Raw genomic sequence first — 22,196 nt, 5'->3', positions numbered from 1 at the left:
GTCGGAAAGACATAATATACTTGTGAATTTACATACACAGAACATGTAAAAAAAAAAATATTGTGGCATGAAAATGGATTCAAACTCCATCATTCACACTCCAAATCTCAGTCCTTAATTTTTTTTCAGTCAGCACAGTTATTTTTAATGAAAACAGTTTTGTTTAAGTTTTTTTACAAAAATATTTAATATAGTTACTATACGAATTCAGAGTTTCTTTCCCTTTTGTACCATAAAAAAATAAACTTGTTACAGAGGTTTACATTACATATAAGATATTATATTAATTAATGTGCCTTTTGGTGTAAAATAAATGTACCTTCTGGTACAAGTGTGTAATGTTCATATCAGCAATATAGCTTTTGTTAAAAAAAATGTTATCTATAAAGAAATTTTAAATTTTGACATTTTCCCATCAACAAATAGCATATTTTTCAATGAAACATTCTATATTGATTTTTAAAGTTAATCCATTTGAAAAACAAAAAAAGATTAGAAATACTTAAGTAAAAGATAAGGGAAGATAGCTTTATGGATGCAACTTTTGACACCAACATCATAAGTAAGGGTAAGTTTGAAACTTTACATTAATACAAATCTGTCTTGAGCTGTTGACATTAATATTATTCAAGGTGCTACCAAAGAATTGAAGTACATACGAATCCTATATATTGTAATTGAAATATGTTCTAAAAGTAAATCCTTTCATTCCTCTGAAGCCTTCCATATGAAGTTAACAGAGCAAAGTTTCATTTTGAGATCAAAATCTTTATTATCTTAATTAATCAATATAATGTATAAATAATGTATCAACTAAACAAATGGTTTTATAATATTATTATAACAAGAACACCTAATGTGTGTTCTCTGAGAAAAAAAAAAGATTTAGTAGTTTGCTAAGTCAATGGTAAAAGAAGTTTAACCTATTCTTAACCCAACATAAGTTCAAAAATGACTCCATAAATCACTTTGAGTTTGTGAAGATAAAAAGAACTGTTGGAAAAGATGAAAGAAAGATAGTTACTCTCAAGAAGGAATGAAGCAAATTGTTTCCCCATGAAATGCTTCAATACAGTGAAGAAGATTCTTAAAAGTTGATATGCATAAATGTGAAACCAATGCATGTTTCACTATTTTGGCTGTAATGTTGATCAAGTTAGATAATAAATTTACCCAAATCCAATCCAAGGTATGAATCTATATGTGTGTGTGTGTGAATTTTTTGCTTTATATAAACTGATAACAAATATTTTTTAAAATAAACATAGATCTTGATCTTAATATCTTCATTTTAGCCAGATCAATAGTAGAGTTATTGTGCATAAATAATTTTACCAACATTGGATACCTAACTTATTGAATGTGACAAGGAAATAGTACAACCAATATAGTAAGCACAGCTCCAGCCATCAAACCAATTTCTGCAATTTGACTTCATCTTTATAGCGAACAAGTCAACAGAATAAATTTTCTAAAGACGTTTCATCCAATTCATTAAAAACATTAAAGAATATTTCAAAGATTATAAAACATATAAAATATAATCAAATATGGACATCATATCTAGTACTAGAATTTTTAACGAAAAAAAGCGTACAACATTGTACTCCTAACTCTGTTTCTACAGCATCCATACGATTTTTACTGGTAGTTTTCATTTGAAAAGAATGTGGGGAGTTCTGAGTAAATCTCCCTTTAAGAGAGATTCCAGATTTTGGATTTAAGTTTTATGATACAAAAAAGCAATAGAAAGAAGATAAACTAAAACTTTGACATGAAAAGTACATTTTAGCTGGCCAACTCAACGTAGGGTACATGACACCACAATTGAGTTTTTATGAACCAAGTCAATTTATTGATGTCATGATAATGAAAAGATAATACTGATTCTCTGACAGGTCACAGACTCGAAATTTCTGAATCTTTGAATCCTTATTATGTGACATAAGAAGCCACAAAAAGACACTAAAAAAAGTATTTTAACTTGTAGTCAAAGTTCACAAGTAATCGAGACTTCTTCAAAGGCATAACATAACCAACTCTGCTAAGAGAGTGGTTAAACAAAATGGTAAATGTAAAATGTTCAATCCATCTTATAAATTTTCCTTCTATCATTTGCATACATGACAACATTCCCGGTATATATATGGACAATACCAATCAAATCGGTTCAACTTCATGTGTTAAATTTTTATCTATCTATGAGGTCTTCCTAGAATTAATGACAACTTTATTGATTTATTTTTACATGGAAACGTTTTACAACAGAGAAGTAAAAGGTGAGAAAAACCATGTAAACATAAAAGAAAATAAAGAAACATTTCCAGAGCTACAAGTATGGCCTTAAGTTGGTAATGGTAATGGCACAAGCAACAGGTTTGACTTTATCAATAAGTTTTAGCTCTGGGGAAAATAAAACAAATTTCTCAACTACACAAGCAAGTTGATCCACTTCAACTACAACAAAGGGGCTACAAATATAGTGAGTAAAGAAAAAAGGGGAAAAAGTATCATTATTTTGCAAATGACCACTCAAGCAAGCATGAGTGTGCCAGACCAATTCGTCCATTTCTTTATTCCTTTGTTTCATGATGTAGAGATTTGCATCAACTGCAAAAATTCTAAGATTAAACTGAATTTCTAGGCAAACAATTGAATCTCTAGGAAGGCAATCGAAACCTCACTTAATGGGAAAAATACTCAAAATACACTTTCTCTTCCATTCCATCCCACTTTTACTGCCTTTTCTTCTCACGTATTCCTTCTTTTTCCATAAAATCACCCATCACTTTAACTATCGAACCTTGTTTTCTCTTCCTACCTCCCTTTTTTCCACCCGAAGCCATTACGGGGTGGACATTTATCATTGTTTGCTCTTATACACTGCTACAACTTTACATATCCATGCCTGGGTACTAGTGTGAGAATTTTAAATCATACTCCTTTTTCAAGACAAATGTCTTAAATTATTTGCAACTTAAAGTTAACTGCTAAGCACATCTCATACCCCTTTAACGGAGGAGCTCCTTGCGTAGTGGATAGATAAACCATTAACAGCTCTTTTTACTAATTTTTTTTTCAGAAGAGAAATGTTAGCAACACTTCCCAATCCACTGTCAAAGACTCTCTTCACTATTAGGCAAAACTTACATAGAACCCACTAACTGAAGTGGAGCAAGCTATTTTGAATAATTCCTTGTTCGCAACATCAGCTATACATTTCTGTGACATACTTAATGATCTATAATTCCATATACTTTCTTTAACTACTAATTTACGGCTTGCGGTTCCGAACTCCATTACTTATTTAGACATATATACCTTAAAAGAATATATTTTATGAGCGAGCAACAATATCTAAGCCATAAATGGTGGTCCGGACATATCTAAAACATTTTGGAGACAGAGTTATTCTGCATATAGAACTTGAGATTTCAGAATATTGGTCATCTCTATATTAAAAACCAGTCAAAAAAAATCTATAGAAACAGGCCAATCAAGACCCTTTAAAATCTTCGCAAAATTCATATACAAGTACATATGACTAGAAGTAATGAAACTATACAGTAGAGTCGACAAATTAAATTGCCTACATACAGGTGAAAAGAAGCATGAGCCTGCAAATAGCACTACTGATCTAATCAACATGACCAGTCTGTAACTTCCATCTTTGTGCTCCATCGACATAACCAATTTCTGTTGCCGATCAGATCATACCGGGAAAACATCAAGTTCCATATGATAGTGATTCAAATTCAGTCAAGCAAGAAGTTCAAATTCTATCGTATGCAGGATACACCATGACATATTACTAACCAGATGACAAATAATATTATACACACAGCTGCATCAATAGCTAAAACAATGCGTACTTGGCGCCACCATTTCTTCCGAATATTTTGAGGGGCTGATCTTATTCTCATTGAACCCATGTCCTTTTGCAAAGCAACTGATGAACCTGCACCACCTTGGCTTACACCTTCCAGATTGCCTGAATCAGCCCTTGCTCCTCTATCTGTAGATTTTCGATGCTCCTCCAACTCAACATCTCTCATGGCAATCACATGATCCTTTACTTTCTTCTTATCCGGCTTGTTAGATTTTCCCAATAATGGGGCTTTTGTTGAACTAGCACCTTCAATTTGTCCATTCAAACTACTTGGTGATGGAGACAGATCCACTTGAAAAGAATTGGAAGTGCCATCTCTCCAATTACTACTACCATGAGAAACACTCTCCAATGAAGTAATCAGACTGCGAATGACAGGAACCAACTTTTCCTGAAAGTGAGTTGAGTTCATGTTTGGCAAAATTCCTCTGGAACCTTTTCTAGCCAGCTTTTTGAATTCATCTCTAACATGCTCCAGAAACCGAAGAACCACCGAGTTACCAAGACCTTTATCAATAATTGCAAAGTAAACATACCCATCTTCCATAAAAAACCCGTAAGTCCTTTTACCTATTGTCTCAAAATACCACCTGTGGAAAGGAGGAGCACTCTCCAAGCACAAGGCTGCAACCTTCTCAACTTCCAGGTCTCCACCACTATACACATAGAGGACCGTGTTACCCTTAGAAACACAGCAGTAATAAACTTTATTTTGAATTGAATCCATCGTAGAACCAGTAAACAATATTCCTAGTCGTATTGCAACCAAACTCCTTCACAATACCAGGCCAACAAATCAGAAGGTTACACCAATTTTTCTTCTCTTTATTCTGAATCTCAACGCTAACTTGACTTTGCTAAACACCGATATACACTTATAGTAAAATCAAACCGAAGTCTTCATGTTTCATCCCGACTGAAGAACCTAGTAGGCAAACAAGATTCAGCAAAGGAAAAACCCAATAAACCCTCGAGGAAAGAGCAAAAGCCAGGAAAAGTGCAAGAAACTGTCCAGCTATACAGTAAAAAACCTGTAGGGAATACCAAAACAAGCCTTGAGAAACTGCTCAGTCACATGAAACAAACACAAATTCCATCATTAAAAGAATAACTGTCGGTAAAGCAATAACATTAAGCAACATGCAAATGAAAAAACAAAACATAACCCATCTTAAATTCTCAGATAACCAAACCCTCAGATCACAAAATCTACTACACCAACAATCCAAAAAAAAAAAAACAGAGAGAGAGAGAAACTTTAAATCTATTTTTACAGAGACAGATTTAATACCTTAAAGGGTAGCCGCATTCACTCAGAACAACAGCTGAAAAGAGTTAAGGAAAATATATTCAAAAACTTAAACTGAAGCCAAAGATCCACAGCACAAGAAAATGAAAACTTTAAACAATAAAAACAATAACACGACTACCCTTTTCCTTTCCCCGAAAATGGGGTCACAAATCAAGCTGAACTAGAACTAATTCCAATCAGTATAACATTTTTTTCTTTGTCTTGCATAAGTCCGATTCAGTACTTCAGAATTTGAAACTTGTAAAAAAATAGAAACACGGAATGAACATACCTAATGGTGATGCATGTGTGGATGTTGGAGATGAGAGATTGATTCATAAGAGAACTGAGAGAAAGTGAAGAGAGAAGGAAGACGAACAGTGATAGAAAGGGAGAAAGACGAAAATGCCACGGGCACAAACCGTGTGATGTGTGAATCTAACATGCAATGTTTTGTGCTCTTTGGTTTTACTTTGAAGCTGCCAATCACTCATATTTATTATTCATTTCATTCAAAACTTTAATAATAATTTAACTTTAACTATTTTATCATTTGTTGTATTCGAATGAATCTGGTCATCATTTTTAATTACTTTCAATTAATGATTTTTTTAATACCCTCTCACAAAACTTGTTCTACATTCAAAAAAGACTCAAATTTAGTATCTTTTTTCTAAAATGTTAATTTTTATAAAAATCAATTATTTCATTTACTAAAGCTAAAAAAATTATTAATTTAGCTAATAATACTAAAGTTGTCCTTTAGAAAAAAAAAAACCTTTGTTGTCATTAATAATATTTTCTCTCTTCCAAATATTTGAAAATAAGACTGATTAAAAAAAATATTATTATTTCGGTATAGAGTCGAGTCACCTAAGCCCTGCACAATTTCCTTTATACGCCGTCCAGTCTATGCTCTCTCTGTTTTCTCCATCCAGTTAAGCCTTGTTCAATCTCCTGTGTGTAGACCGGAGGTGTACCTGCTAAAGGTGCTCTGATGCCAAAGTCAGTGATTATCCGATCGGTAAGTTAAGCACTGTAATAAATGCATAATTAGTGAATCCTTTTACTTCTTACCTTTGACCTGTATTTTATAGTTTTGGTTATGGATCTTGGACTAACGAAGTTTTAATCACGGCCCAACCAGGACCCAACGATCTTTAATCAATGTTTTACCTTAATCATGTTCGGAAACATCTTTCCCAACCGGTCGACCTTGCCACTTTTTACGAATGGCCCAACACTGTGCACTTAAACAATGTGCGGCCCAGTCCAATGTGCCTTGGCATTTTCCAAGCATTGCAGCGTCCAGGGTGGCACAAACACAGACCGAGAATTCTGAGTGAGAGGAGAGAGGGCAGAGCCTCGAGAAGCTTCCCTCGAGTGGTGCCAAGGGAGCGACGTCCAGGAGCAGTCCGGCGACGGTGGAGGGAGCTACTCACAGTGATGATGAAGACAAAAATGGAGAGGACAGCGAGAGAGGTAAGAAAAACTATTTCTTGTATTATATTGATGTATGTGTAACATGCTACAATCTGTGTTTCTTTTCACATACATAAAACTGAAACAGAGAAGCTTTATTTATAGAGCTTCTGTAAAACTAAACCATAACAAACAAAATAACCGTAGAGTACAAGAATACTGTCCTTTATTGACAGTAGGGGATACTTATTCCCAATAGCCTCCCCTCAAGCTGGACGATGTATTGTCATCAGTCCAAGCTTGGGAACAATAGTACTGAATCTGACGCGATGAGGGAATTTGGTGAAGATATCGGCCAATTGCTCGTCAGATCGCACGGGAAGAAGATTTAGAAGACCTTCCTGGATTTTCTCACGGACAACGTGGCAGTCAAGCTCAATATGTTTGGTCCGTTTGTGAAAGCTCTGGTTATGAGCTATGTGCCTTGCAGACTTGTTGTTGCAGTATAAGGCTGGAATTCTTGTCTCTTCTACCTGAAGGTCCTTCAGGAGATAACTCAGCCACTGTATTTCACATACAGTGGTTGCAAGAGCTCTATACTCAGCTTCAGTAGAGGATCTGGAAACAGTTCTCTGCTTCTTAGACTTCCAGGAGATAAGGGAAGATCCAAGGAAAACACAAAACCCTGTTGTGGATCTTCTGATGTCAGGGCACGTCGCCCAGTCCGAATCACTAAAGGCCTTTAGCTGTATAGGAGAGTCAGCCGCGAAAAACAATCCCTCAGATGGTTTGAATTTTATGTACCTGAGGATGTGCTATATAGCACGATAGTGGTGATCAGTAGGTGAGTGTACGAATTGGCTAAGCAAATTAACCGAGAAACATAAATCGGGTCTGGTATTTGTAAGGTATAACAACTTCCCTACTAGCCTTCTATAAGGTCCTGGATCATCCAGGTAGTTGTCAGGCTTGTATAGTGAACTTGTATCACTTAGGAAGGGAGTAGATGAAGGTTTGCACCCCAACATTCCTGTTTCCTCCAGTATGTCTAAAGCATATTTTCTTTGACATAGGTGAATACCCTTTTTAGATCTGGCCACTTCCAGTCCTAGGAAGTATTTGAGCTCTCCAAGATTCTTTATTCGAAACCTATTGTGTAGGAGCTGCTTTATGCAATTGATTTCCTCCATGGAGTTTCCTGCTAGCACAATATCATCAACATATACAAGTAGAGCAGTGAAACTTGTAGGTGTTCTTCTAATGAATAATGAATGATCAGACTTAGATTGAGTGTAATTGGCATTTATAAGGAAAGAAGAAAGTTTCTCAAACCATTGTCTGCTGGCCTGTTTCAAACCATATAATGACTTAGTTAGTTTGCAAACCTGTCTCCTATCAAAGACATTCAAACCTGGGGGTGTCTCCATGTAGACTTCCTCATTGAGGTCTCCATGTAGAAAAGCATTGTCAACGTCTAGTTGGTGTAAGAACCAGTGGTTTGAGGCAGCTAGAGCAATGAGTAACCGAACTGTGGTGAGTTTAGCCACAGGGGAAAAAGTGTCAAGGTAATCTATGCCCTCTTGCTGTGTGTAACCTTTTGCCACCAAACGGGCTTTGTACCTTTCAATGCTTCCATCAGCCTTATATTTTGTTTTGTACACCCATTTACATCCTATAGCGGTTTTTCCTGGAGGTAGTGAGGTCAAAACCCAGGTGTCATTGTCTTGCAGGGCTTTGATTTCTCTCTGCATTGCCTCTACCCATTCATTCATGTCTTTGGCCTCACTGTAGGAATTGGGTTCCTTATTTCCAGTGACAATCATAGTGTATCTTAAATGTTTGTCTGAAAAATTGTCACAACACAAGAGATCAGTGATCGGGTATGGAGTTTTAAAGGATTTTTTTACAGTCAAGGATTGGTTAACCTGATGAACATAATCCTTCAAATATCCAGGAGTTTTTCTGGGTCTATCGGATCTTCTGCATCTGTGATTTTCTTGGCTGCTCTCTGTATTGTCGCTGCTGCTTTCATCATTAGAGGATAGTTGAACCTCTTCTGGGTCAGTAACATCTGACCCTGCTTGTCTGTCAACGTCAATGGTATAGGGATCCTTTAGGAGGTCACTGAGAATGTCAGCTCTGTCCTTTTCGGCGTGGCTGTCTTCTCTGCTCCCCTGCAGATTTTTGTAGGGGAAAATGTCTTCATGGAAGATGACATTTCTGCTTATGATGAGTTCCTTGGTATTTATGTCAAGTACAATATAGCCTTTCACACCATTTTTGTACCCTAGGAAGACTCCCTTTCTAGCTCTAGGGTCAAGCTTACTTCTGTTGTTAGTAAGAGTAGAGGCAAAACACAAACATCCAAAGGTTTTGAGGTTTAAATATGTGGGGGGCAGATTGTAGAGAAGGTCATAGGGAGTTTTGTTGCTAAGAGTGATGGAAGGCAGTCTATTGATGAGGTAAACAGCATGACCAATAGCATAAGACCAGTAGGCATTAGGAATATTAGCTTGAAAAAGAAGACCACGGGTGACATTTAGTATATGTTGATGTTTTCTTTCAACAACAGAATTTTGTTCAGGTGTTTCTACACAACTCTTCTGATGATTGATTCCATGCAAGTTATAGAAATCCACACAATTGAATTCAGGACCATTATCTGATCTGATAGTTTTAACCGTTTTGTTAAATTGGTTTTTAATCCTAACAACAAAATTTTGTAATAAATCTCTAGTTTGCCCTTTATTGTTCATCAGAAAAACCCATGTGTGCCTACTATAGTCATCTACTATGGTGAGAAAATACCTATGACCATGAACCGAAATGGTACTAAGAGGGCCCCATATATCACAGTGCACAATTTCAAAGCATTCAACAGTAAGAGAAACACTCTTAGAAAAGGGCAATTTTCGCTGTTTGGCAAAGTGGCATGTATCACAAACAATGTCAGTGTCAATTTTAACATAAGGAAAAGTATCACAAATCTGTTTGGTAACCCTGTCTGTAGGATGGCCTAGCCTACAATGCCACAAATTTACATCAACGTTCTTAAAAGAGAAAGCAGTATTAGCAATGTATCTTTGGTCAGGTCTAGGAAAAGCTTGTAGGTAATAGAGTCCCTTCCAAGAGTTAGCACATCCAATCATCTTCAAAGTATGGTTCTCCTTTATCTGACAAGTCTTAGAAGTAAAGGTTAGGCTGCAGTCCAAATCTTTAATGAGACTTTGGACAGAAATTAAATTGAAACAAAATTCAGGAATATAAAGGACATTAAAAATGATAAAGTTCTTGGAGAACTGTACTGTTCCTGCGTGTTCAGCAGTGAGAACAGTGTTGTTTGGTAATTTAACAGAGATAGGTTTAATTTTGAAAAAAGTGACAAAGTTTTTCCTATCATGGGTCACATGATCTGTGGCCCCAGTGTCTATTATCCAGGAAAGATTACCTTCTCTATTTTCAGTGTCATTCCTTTGAACTTGATTGACTTTGTGGGTAGGCTCATCAACTTTATCCATCATTCGGAGAAGCTTTTGCATCTGTTCTGCTGTAAAAGAATTGAAAATATTACCATTAACAGTACCATTAACAGTTTGTTGTGTGCTTGGAGTTCCTTCTGATTCAGTCTTGTTCTGGCATGCATTGACAGAATTCCAGTCAGCCTTTTTATCTTGATTGTTGTCACCCTTTTTGTACCAAGGAGGGTATCCGTGCTTAAAGTAGCACTCATCTATAGTGTGGTTCATTTTGTTACAGTATGAGCACTGTTTACCATAGTTAGGATTTCTACCTCTTCCTCTTCCTTGACCGCGAAATCCATAACCCCTTCCTTGGCCTTTCCACTGACTGTTTTTGTCAGTCACATTTGCTAGGATTTTTGTATCGGCAGAGTTGTGCTTTTCCTGTCTCTCTTGTTGCATAATGAGGGAGAAAACCCGGTTAATATTAGGAAGTGGGTCCATCAGGAGGATCTGCGTTTTAACAGTATTGTAAGAATCATTTAACCCTTTTAAAAAGCACATCACATGTTCCATTTCTCTATACTTCAAGGAGACTCTTGACAGATCACAACTGCATGGGATTTTGCACGTACAAGTGGGTATGGGTCTTAAAGACTCCAACTCCTCCCATAGAATCTTTAGATCAGTAAAGAACTGGCTAACTCCTCTCTCTCCTTGCCTAATGGAATGTATTTCTTGAAGTAAATCAGAAATCTTGAAGTAGTCACCCTTGGAAAATCTTTCTTTCAATTCATCCCACAATTCTTTGGCTTCCTCAATGTATATGACGCTTTCTGCAATCTGTGGTGACAGAGTCTTTGTTATCCAAGACAGAATCATCACATTGCATCTCTCTCATGCATCAAACAATGGGTCAGTTTTCTGGGGTTTCTTTATAGACCCATCAATGAATTTTATCTTATTCTTGGAGAGCAAAGCTCTCCTCATACTTCTGCTCCAAGAAGAGTAGTTGCTGTCATTCAAAACCTGAGTAACCAGTGTCAGGCCAGGGTTCTCACCTGGATGTAGATAATAGGGGCTGAATGGATTGGAAAATTGGTCCATCTGATCCATGGTGGAAGAAACGCAAGAACCAGTCCAAGAAGATGCCAAGAAGATACCAAGATAAAGAAGGATACCAAGATCAGAGCCAACGGAAGCAGAGCAGGTACTAGACCTGCTCTGATACCATTTTACGAATGACCCAACACTGTGCACTTAAACAGTGTGCGGCCCAGTCCAATGTGCCTTGGCATTTTCCAAGCATTGCAGCGTCCAGGGTGGCACAAACACAGACCGAGAATTCTGAGTGAGAGGAGAGAGGGCAGAGCCTCGAGAAGCTTCCCTCGAGTGGTGCCAAGGGAGCGACGTCTAGGAGCAGTCCGGCGACGGTGGAGGGAGCTACTCACAGTGATGATGAAGACAAAAATGGAGAGGACAGCGAGAGAGGTAAGAAAAACTATTTCTTGTATTATATTGATGTATGTGTAACATGCTACAATCTGTGTTTCTTTTCACATACATAACACTGAAACAGAGAAGCTCTATTTATAGAGCTTCTGTAAAACTAAACCATAACAAACAAAATAACCGTAGAGTACAAGAATACTGTCCTTTATTGACAGTAGGGGATACTTATTCCCAATACCACTCGTGTCTCGATCATCTAAGGCGTCCGAGCATCCTCAATTTTAACTTTAGATTTTATAAACGATATATGAATTCATCGTATATTTGAAAGAAAATAGATTTTAATTTTAAATCACCTTTTTCTATTTCTATTTTATCTTTCAACTACTTTATTTATTATTTCATTAATTGTAGTAATAAGTTGTCCTTTTTCTTTATTGTTTCTTCGTTTCTATTTTTGTTTCGGTGTTTTTAATAAAGCGCGTATAGGATATGAAGTGCCATGGTAATGAAATTAGATGGATTCTTTAATAGCATTCCAAAAATAGCAATGCATTCTTTAATAAATTGGGTTAATTACCATTAATACTTTTAATTTAAACCATAAAAAATATAATTAATTTGCTTGACATATTTTTGTCTATTTAATGAATTGATAAAAAAAATACTTAGATTAATATATTTTAGAGTTTAAAAATTATTTTAATTTCACTTATTTTCATTTTTTATCATATTAAGTTTTTATGATCTTGTTTATTACATAATTTGTTTTTCTATGCTTTGGAGTTAATAAATATATAAAAATAACAATAATTCAAAATTGCCCAATATCCCTTACTAACGGCAATACTTTCTTCATACAGTATTATACATTCCTGAAATTTGGAGAAAATAATAAAATAAAGACATATTTGTAAAACTATTGCTTCCTACACCCCATCAAATTTCTCATTCACCCCATCAACTTTTTCTGTAATAGAAAGGGAAGAATTTTTTTCCAAAATAAAAATCCAAAATTGTTTATTATGTTCGGAAAAATAATTTCCAGAAGTAATAGGGTATTGGAAGAAATCTGATTGGGGTGCAGATTAACAATACTTGTACTTGGATGACCAAAAACGATCGGAAGGCTCAAATAGCTTTGGTGAAAGTGTGGCCCAAGGCCGAAAACTCAAAGTGTACGGGTTATTTCTTATTGCACTTTCCTTTTTTCTTGCACCCCCGTAAAATCTATAAACCCCAAATATTTTCGAAGTTTGAATTTCAAAATACATTAATGCATTATGGATTTGTAATCTGGAAAGTATTTTTAACATGAAAAATATATTTTGAAATACATTTATTAATAATTTTAGATGGTACAATCTAAAAAAGTATTTCCATATCTAAAATTACGTTTCCAAGTACATACTCTAAGATGTAACATTTTAAATGTATTTTAAATTGTAAAATTCAAAGAATATTTTTAAATTAAAAAATTTAACCCATAATACACATCATATATTTTTTTGAATGTGTTTTAGATTACACAATTCGAAATATTTCTAAATCTGAGAATATATTTTAGTATATATTTTGAAATACGAAATTTGAAATATATTTTTAGATCTTAAATTTTTTTAAATCTTGAACTTTTTTCAGATTTTTTGAAATTTATTAGAAAAAGGAAATAATGCAAAGGTAATTTGATATTTATCAACTTTATGAAGGAAACTTTTAATTTTTGAATTTTAATAAAAAATAATTTGATATTTACGAATTTTATGAGGGTAAGAAAAGGAAAAAATAATCAGATATACATGTAGTATGATTTAATTGAGGTAATTGCTTTTATCAGGTTTTTTTTTTTCACATCTTTATTTTTTTAAAATGTTATTCTATTGTTTGTTGTGTTATGTTTTTTTTATACAAATTAACATGATATAAAGTTTTATTCAAAAGTTTTGTATTAGATCAAAACAACATTAAGAGATATGAAGATATTTTGATTATGTTTCCTTAATGTCTTTTGTTTGTCTTATCGGTACAAACATCACATTTGCTTCTACAAGAAGCAACATACCATTTAATCTCATAGCAAAAGACTACATCTCTATGTTTTTTTAAGAAGTTTATATAAAGAAGACTGCGTAAAGAAAAGATAACATCAAGATTTATTATTGGTTACTCTTATGCCGTCGTTTTTCTCTCAAACTTTGGTCTAGACTTTCTCTTTGAAAAAGAAAAGCTTACCTATAAGTTTTCAGGTTTTCTTTATATTGAAAATATATAATCTCAAAGAGAGTAATCATTTTTGTTTGTATTTCAAAAATACTTTGTTGTTTTCTATATTCAAAAGTGAATTAAAAATACTTGTTAGTTCAACTTAGCATAGTTAAACGATTTAATCTGTTGGACTAGCGAAGGAATATATAGTTTTACAAAATATTATTTTCTTACTCTGAAAAAATCTTCCTGAAACAAAAATTTCACACCTCCTCATTTATTATGGATAAAATTTTCTCTAACTATATTTTCGAAAATCGATTTGTGAACACCCTTATTATTCACTATAGTCGTTCACACATCACCGAAAACACAATTCGTAATTGACTATTACTTTCAAATATTTTTTCAAAGACCAACGATGTTCCTTCTATAGTTCAACAATGTCAAAACGCACCAACCATGGTTTGAGAGACAATGTCCCAGAGGATCTCACTGACGGTAGTTGGAAAAACTTTCTTATCATATTCCAAACTGAGATTCTTGAAAAAGAAGGGAAGTTTGGTGATGTCTCGATAAGAGAGGACGTGTAACTTGATTATCGATCATATGCTTATCGTTGGCATATAATTTATCGGAATACACAATCCTTGTATGTTCATGCAAGGTTATTTGTCATTCCACGTCTGATCGAGCGACCACATGGAGTTGAAAGCCTGTTTTTTTGTCATCTTTGTTAAATATGATTAAATGGAAGGAATGACCGACCAAACTTACATTAAATGCGTAACGCACGTGTAGCCAGTGAACAATGAAATGAATTCCTATGTCTACACAAAAACTCGATTTAGAGATACGATTGAATACTACAACATTATGACATAGTCCCATCGTGTAAACCGTGGAGGTAAAGCAAGTTGTCACCACCTAACTATATATATGGTCAAGGAAACTTATAGCAAAAGTGAAAATTTTGTTGGAATAAGAAAAAACAAGTGAAGTAATGTAACCGTGGGAGGAAAAATAGGGTATTGGGGAAACTTTCCAGAAGTCACTTTTTTGCTTCTTTATGCACTTTTTCATAAGTCAACTTAAGTCACTTACAAAATTAACTTTTATAAGGGATCCACCACTACTAGTATTTCCTTTTATGAAGACTCCTTGATCATTTACGAATATAGTTTCATGAAATATTATTTTCTTACTCCGAAAAAATCTTCTTGTATTAAACATTTCACACCACCTCATTTGATATGGATAAGATTTTCCATAACTATCTTTTCGGACACCAATTTTTGATCACATGTTATTACCTTAGTAGTTCACCCTCTCTGAAAAGCACATCCCATGCCTAACTATTACCTTCAATGATTTTTTAAAGACCAACAGTTCTCCTTCACTAGTTCAATAATGTTAAAATGAACCAACCATGGTCTGAGAGACAATGTCACACTCGATTTTCGAGATGTCATGGTGTAAAAAATTTTCACAAAATATTTTCATAAAACAATCCTTTAGACAATCAAACATTATTTGATTAAAATGCAGAAGCAAAACATAATTATAAATGTTGTTTGTTTCAAACAAAAATCTCAACTAATCTCTTTTACAATAAAAGTACCAAGTTTGAAAACTTTTAAATAGAATAAATAAACACATTCCCAAAATATAACCATACAGCATATTTCATCATAGCATTAACATCACAACCAATTCATTCATGACCCAATGTTGTTTCCTTCTACTATGTCGTCATAACCTGTTTCGCAAAACAAGGCAATTCTTCGAGTCGTCTTTCATTGCAACTTCCGACCTATCTCTCCGACTTCTCAAGGATTAACGAGTAAAAACTTCGGTTAGACGCACCCACTGAGCACTATACTCAACACAAACCGAAGTCATTTGAGCGAGACATCCACATGCCCCCCAGAGGGAAGTGACACTCGAATCACTATCTCTAACTGATAGTCCAACACATTATTACTACAGCGCAGTACGAAAAGTTCATCCATGACTAGTCACACTACAAGGAAATAACATAGTTTCATATTTACACCACAATTCCATACATATTCTCGATAACATGCATTACTCACCAATGAGAAGGCTGATATCACAATCTCAATACATTTCATATTTAATCTCAATAATATGCATCTTTCAACCAATCACAAGATTTATAACACAAATCTCATTACTTTTCGATACCTCATCTCAATAATATTGGTTCATACACATGTTCTATCATACCTTAACCGTCATTTCATTAAACAATACCTTAACAATCATTTCATTAAACAATACCATAAGATATATTATTCATAAATAGCAAGATTTAAACAATCCCGTCACTTACTAGTTAATAATTCATCTATTTAATCAATACTTAAATTCATATTTCTTTCAAATAGGACCTACTCAGGTCCCTTTACTCACTACCTTAAAACACAACAACTCCCTCTCTCCACTCTTCTACGTAACCTCACCACGAGCCATGCAAAAAACCATTCCTTCACTTTTTCTCTTTCTTTAATCATCAATTCAAAGACTTCCTCATAACCTTATTTTTCTTAGACCCTCCGATCACCCTCTCCAACTCTCTATCACTCATTACTCACTAATCACCTGCAAAAGTTTAAGACACGTAAACCCATTCAAAACGGGTTTTAAAACCCTCCCCTTTATACCTAGGTCTAACCTGAGCTCAACATCCTATCTTCTCAAAATAAATCTCCCAATATTCTCCGTTCAAATTTTAACCACTATATCTTATTTATCTTTCCAAAACTCTCCCCACAAACCCTCCAAACTTCCCTAAAATATATTAAACGTATAAGGGTCAAAATAGTGTGTTTAAAGAGACAACATCTATGATACTAAAGCCCATTTACAGCGTCCCCACATTCCTCAAGTTGATCCAAAAGAATGAAACACATGCAGTCCACTATCCACAGTCCAACCCAAGGCTTATACCCGAAATTCCTTGCCCCCCTGGAAGCCCACGCAGAGGGCAAATGCAAATACAACAGAAAACCAAATTCCTCTCTCCTCCTATTGGTTAAAGCAATCCTACCTCCTTTAAATACCAAAAGAAACATAATATATAAAAAAACTCCTCTGGAATTAGCGCACCAAAGAAAAAACAATATATTTTCCTTCTCTCCTGCCATAAAAGATGTCCACGGTCAAAGGGAAAATTAACTCAACAAAGTGAATAAAATTCCATTCTCTACCCGCGTTGGAATTCTTGGTCATGCATTCAAACGAAATAAGCATACAATTAATTTTCCTCTTCTATTGGCCAAACCAAAAGCAGTGGGCCCACCTTCTAAACTTTTGCTTAGTTGAAAAAGGAAACAAACAACCTATTCTCTCTATTTCACGCCAGTTAAAAAATAACCGTGAAAGCCTGGAAAATAGAGTTAAAAGAGTAAAAATGTGTATTAAGTCAATGGAACCAGACTTTAAATAGATTTTTCAAACATCTTCGTCCATTAGCTTAAACATTCTATATCTCTCTAGAATTCAGTTCCTCATATTCTCTTTGCCTTCTCTATACCATTTCTTCTCTCTGAGCCATTTGATCCCCGATCAGGTGGTGCCCAAGTATCCGCAGCGTAGAGGACTCTGTCTTTGACCGATCAATTTCTCCATTCCGACCGGTAAGCTGTTTTTCCCTTTCCTCCGCTGTTTTGGACCTAAATCATGCAATCTCTGCTGGTTACATGCGTTTTATGTTTCCTCCTTTGCATTTCCTTTCCGATTCTAGCTCTAACAGATGTTTCTATCACCAATTTAGTGGTTTGTAGGATTTGGTTGAGTTCATTGCTGTGTGAGGTACTGTTGGGGCTTTTCCGGTGAATTGTGCTGTGAGACCTCTAAGGTAAGGGAAGCTAGAATACTTCTTTATAATTAGTTATATGTTAGGTGTATGTACTGAATTATGCATTATTTCTGCTGTTTGGGTTACATTTTAAGTTTTGAGTGTATGGAACGGTATGTACTATAATGTTCACCTGTAAGTCTGTGAATTATGGTTTGTGAACTGTGGTAGATGTGATGTATAAGTGTAATTGAATATGTTAGACGAGTATAACCTGAGATAGCAATTGTTATGTTGAAAGTAAAGAGGTTTGACAGTGTTTTAGGTCATTATAGAGGAAGTGAGGTAGTGCTTTTGAGAGTTAGAGGTCATGGATTATTGTGGTCTGTAGGGGCAGTCTTAGTAAGTGTTTTGTGATTTATTTGAGTCACCAAAGTGGTCCAAATAGGTGCATAATGTTAGAATTGGGTTTGGGGTCCTCAAGTTGTGGAAATTGATGTTTAGGAGTAAAAGTTGAGTTGTAATTACTTTGAGTCATTCGTTGTGCGAGCTGGTTCGCTGTGCGAATGACTAGAGGGTGTTGCTCTTTGTCTGGTGATTCGCATAGCGAAACTGGTCGCTGTGCAACTGGTGGTGGCCTGGAGCCTCTGCCAGTTTAATTCGAAAGGCGAATTAGGCGCATAACGAGGGGTTTTAGGGGGTTGGTCTCTGTCTAGGCTCTCACACATCGACCTGAGTGCGCTATGCGAGAGGTTTGAAGTCTGGTGCATTTTGAGAGTTAATTCGCATAGCGAGAGGTGTCGTTGTGCAAGCAACTCCTGTCTCGCCTTGCGAATCAGGTGCGTTGAGCGAATCATCTGAGTGGCATGTGCTTTTTAATTCCTTATCTTGGTTTGGTTTTAATACAATGTTGTTTGAGATGTAAAGTGTGATTAATGTATATGGTTAAAGTGAAAGTGTATGAATATAACAGTGATGTATATGGTTTAAAGTGAAAGTGTGGTTAATGGACGTAATTCCATGATTCTCAAGGAGATGATCCATGGTGGTGCCCTTTGTATGTTTAGAATGATGTGCATGGAAGCTCAGTCTTGAGGGTTATCTTGAAGCTCCAATAGTCTTTTTTCTCACTTAGAGAGGATCGATCTCTGTCGTCAGGAGTATCAAGAAGTCTTAGTCTTGGAGGCTTCCAGTATGCTCCAAGGCGTGGTACAAACTAACCTCGTGAGTGTGGTAGGGTGAAACCCATTGGCAATGGCTTTGCAAAGTAGTAGAAGCCACCACGAGCGCATGACCCGCCATAGCTCGACAATCATTCTAAGTTCGGACGAGTCAAGTTTTAAAGTGTAACAAGTTATGTTATGTGGTATAGTAACTTTGAATTAAATTTGCATGTTGTGTATGATTGTTATAACATGATTTTTGTATATTTAGCTCAACCTTCTGTTTGTTTTGTGTCTTCATTATGTGATGTGTCCTTTTTGCAATGATCATCCATTTGGATGTGAGCAGAGGTAGGTGATGTGCCTCTAGAGCAGGCCTTGGAGGAAGATGACGCCGCTGCTTAGCCTAGTTAGAATTCATAGGCGTTTTTTTGTATTTTGAAATACTCTTATGTGTGTTTAAAGTTTTAAATTATAGTCATTTTGGGATGATTGTAACATTAAGACTTTATCTGCAAGATTTCGTGTAACTGTTCTATTATATTAAAATGTGGACTACTATATTATATATTTTTATATAATCTAGGACATTACAATAACATTTAAATAAATATCAAATATAAAAAAATAAAAGTTAAAAATATTAACTGCAAAATATTAAATATTTAAATAAACTAATAAAAAAACAAATCAAATTAAAAAACATTATAGTAAATCAAAACGCACTAAAAAATTCCTTCACTGCAATTCGAGTCGCGGCCTAAATGAGCCGCACTTCCAAGTGCGGCTATCGCAGTTCCAACTGTGGCGCGGTATGAATTGTGCTTCCAATTGCGACGCGCACTTCTAACTGCGGTTACGGTGGACGCTCAACTGCACTTCCTAGTGCAGCAACCTCTGCAACCGCTCTTCCGCTGGCGTGCTCTCAACCACTACGCTTCGACTCGACATTGTCCCATCTAACCAAGAAATGTATCCAATCCAGACCTTCGTCCCATCCAACCCAACACGACGTCCTCTCCACCACTGCGGTTAAGGCCTCAACCTCCGTTCCTTCCAACCCAAAAATGCATCCCAGCACATACAAAAACCAGTCAAAAGATTCTCTATGGTTATGTGGTTCTTATAGGGGCACAATTGGAATAATAGAAAAATAGGGAGGTGTAGGGAGAATCACTCTTAATGCAATTTATAAAGGCAAAGAAAGCAATCACCACTTCATGGGTCCTATAGACTCCACCAATTAATAACAAAAGTCTTTTTAAGGCTGTAAGGATTTGAACCAGCGTCTTAGAAGTGTCTCCCACTTTTACACAACGCATAAACAACCTAACCAAACTCATTTTGTTGATATTATAACACACGCATCAATATTTAATCCTTAGTCCAACCAAAATTCCGAAAATTAAAATTTAAATAATTATTAATTAATCTTTTACACATCTCCTAAACACTTTTATTACTCAATACCTTAGCATAAATAAATATTTAGTATTAGAAAACATAAATAAAAATAAAATATATTTTTATTCTTTTAGGGTTTTACAAACAACGTCCTTAAGAACCTCGTTAACGATAGTCAGAAAAACTTTTCCATCGTATTTCAAACATAGATTCTTGAAAATGAAACGGAGCTTGTAGATGTTTGGATGGGAAATGACGTTTAACTTGATGTCGATCATATGTCATTCGTTGACATAAAATTTGTCGCAATACATAAACTCTATCTGTTGTTAGGTTGTTAGTCATTCCATGCTTGGTCGAAGGACCACGTGGAGTTGAGGACCTATTTTTTGTCATCTTTGGTAAAGATGGTCAAATAGAATGAATGATTGGTCTGCCTTACATCAAAGACGTAAGACATGTGCAATTAGGAAACGAGGAAATTAATTTTTGTGTCTATAGAGGTACGATTGAATACTACGATATTATGATCTGATTCTATCGCGTAAACCATTGGGGTAAAGTGGATTGTCACCAGCCTAACTATTTGTATGGTTAAAGAAACTTTTTAAAAAAGTGATTTTTTTGTTGGAATGAAGTTAGAAATTTTAGTGTAGCCATTAGAGCGAAATAGGGATATAAGGGAAGCTTTCTAGAAGTTACATTTTCTCTTCTATATGCACTTTTTCATAAATCAATTCAAGTCAATTACATAATTAACTTTTAGGAGAGATCCACTACTATGAGATTCTCATTTTCGAAATACCCATTATTATTTTGTTACTCCACAAAAATCTTAGTAGAACAAAAATTTCACACCTCCTCATTCATTATTGGTAAAAATTTTGGTAACTATATTATCTGAAATCGATTTCCGATTACCCATTATTCAACATAATTCTTTAAATTTTTCTGAAAAACAAGCTCCATACCTAAATATTACCTTCCAGGATTTTTCCAAAGGCTACTAATGCTACTTCAATAATTCAACAATATTAAGACGCACAAACCATGACCTAGGAGATAACATTCTTGAGGACCTCACTAACGGTAGTCAAAAATACTTTTTATTGTATTTCAAGCTGAAATTCTTAAAAATGAAGGGAAGCTTAGTGATGTTTGTGTGAAAGATGACATATAACTTGATGTCGACCACATACTATCGCTAGCATATAATTTATTGTAATACACAAAACTTGTATGTTCATGCAAGGTTGTTATTCGTGAAAGAAACTTAAGTAGTGTAGTCAAGAGAGGGGAATAAAGATAAAAGGGAAACCTTCTAGAACTCACTTTTTACTTTTGTTTGCAGTTTTTCGGCAATCAACTTAAGTTAATTACTGAATTACCTTTTAATAGGAATCCACCACTATCAAAATCTCATTTTTGGAAGACTTATTAATCATTTACGAATATAGTTTTATGAAACTTTATTTTCTTACACCGAAAGAACCTTTCTCGAACAAAAATTTCACACCTTTTAATTTGTTATGGTTAAAATTTTTTATTACTATATTTTTGAAAATTGATTTTCAATCATGTATTATTCACCATAACAGTTCACCCCACTCTGAAAAGCAAACCCCATACCTGACTATTTCCTTTAATTATTTCTTCGATGACCAATAATTATCTTTCACTAGTTCAATAATGTTAAAATGCACCAATTATGGTCTAGGAGACAACGTCCTTAAGGACCTCATTGACGATAGTTGGAAAATTTTTCTCCTCGTATTTCATACCTAGATTCTTGAAAATGAAATTAAGCTTGGTGATGCTCGAGTGAGAAAGGATGTGTAACTTGATGTCGACAATATTCATATCGTTTGGGTATAATTTATCACAATGCACTAAATCTATCTATTAATGTACGTTGTTAGTCGTTCCATGTCTGGTCGAGCGACCATGTGGAGCTAAAGACCTATTTGTTTGACATATTCGGTAAAACTGGTCAAATAGAATTAATGGTCGGTATACCTTACGTCAAAGACGCAAGACATATGTAGCAAGCTAAGCCATTTAGGTAAAATCGGTGCTCACTAGCTTGACT

At 35.1% G+C, this 22,196-nt stretch overlaps 1 protein-coding gene across 5 annotated transcripts; it reads right to left on the bottom strand.

Moving 5' to 3' along the window:
* Nucleotides 1–3,432: 3,432 nt before the first annotated feature.
* On the bottom strand, nt 3,433–5,650 carry LOC108333026 (phytolongin Phyl1.1). 5 transcript variants are annotated; one of them, XM_017568341.2, is made up of 4 exons: nt 5,473–5,636; nt 5,181–5,214; nt 4,921–4,952; nt 3,433–4,814 (listed from the first exon to the last, which is right to left on the bottom strand). In XM_017568341.2, exon 4 carries the CDS (start codon nt 4,614–4,616, stop codon nt 3,780–3,782), a length of 837 nt encoding a protein of 278 aa, XP_017423830.1. In that variant the 5' UTR covers nt 4,617–4,814; nt 4,921–4,952; nt 5,181–5,214; nt 5,473–5,636; the 3' UTR covers nt 3,433–3,779. The 5 variants fall into 5 exon arrangements, with proteins under 5 accessions (XP_017423830.1, XP_017423826.1, XP_017423829.1 ...); XM_017568337.2 differs by lacking the exon at nt 4,921–4,952 and having other exon boundaries at nt 3,433–4,920; nt 5,473–5,650; XM_017568340.2 differs by lacking the exon at nt 4,921–4,952.
* Nucleotides 5,651–22,196: the final 16,546 nt, after the last annotated feature.

The sequence above is a fragment of the Vigna angularis genome, chromosome 11 (assembly GCF_016808095.1).
Source record: "Vigna angularis cultivar LongXiaoDou No.4 chromosome 11, ASM1680809v1, whole genome shotgun sequence".
Taxonomy (NCBI): Eukaryota; Viridiplantae; Streptophyta; class Magnoliopsida; order Fabales; family Fabaceae; genus Vigna; species Vigna angularis.
Note: the sequence above shows the minus strand (reverse complement) of the source record. Positions and strands in the feature narration are given on the sequence as shown.

Excerpts from the sequence above, each read along its gene's own strand:
- LOC108333026 (XM_017568337.2), bottom strand. The coding sequence starts at position 4,616 with ATGGATTCAATTCAAAATAAAGTTTATTACTGCTGTGTTTCTAAGGGT.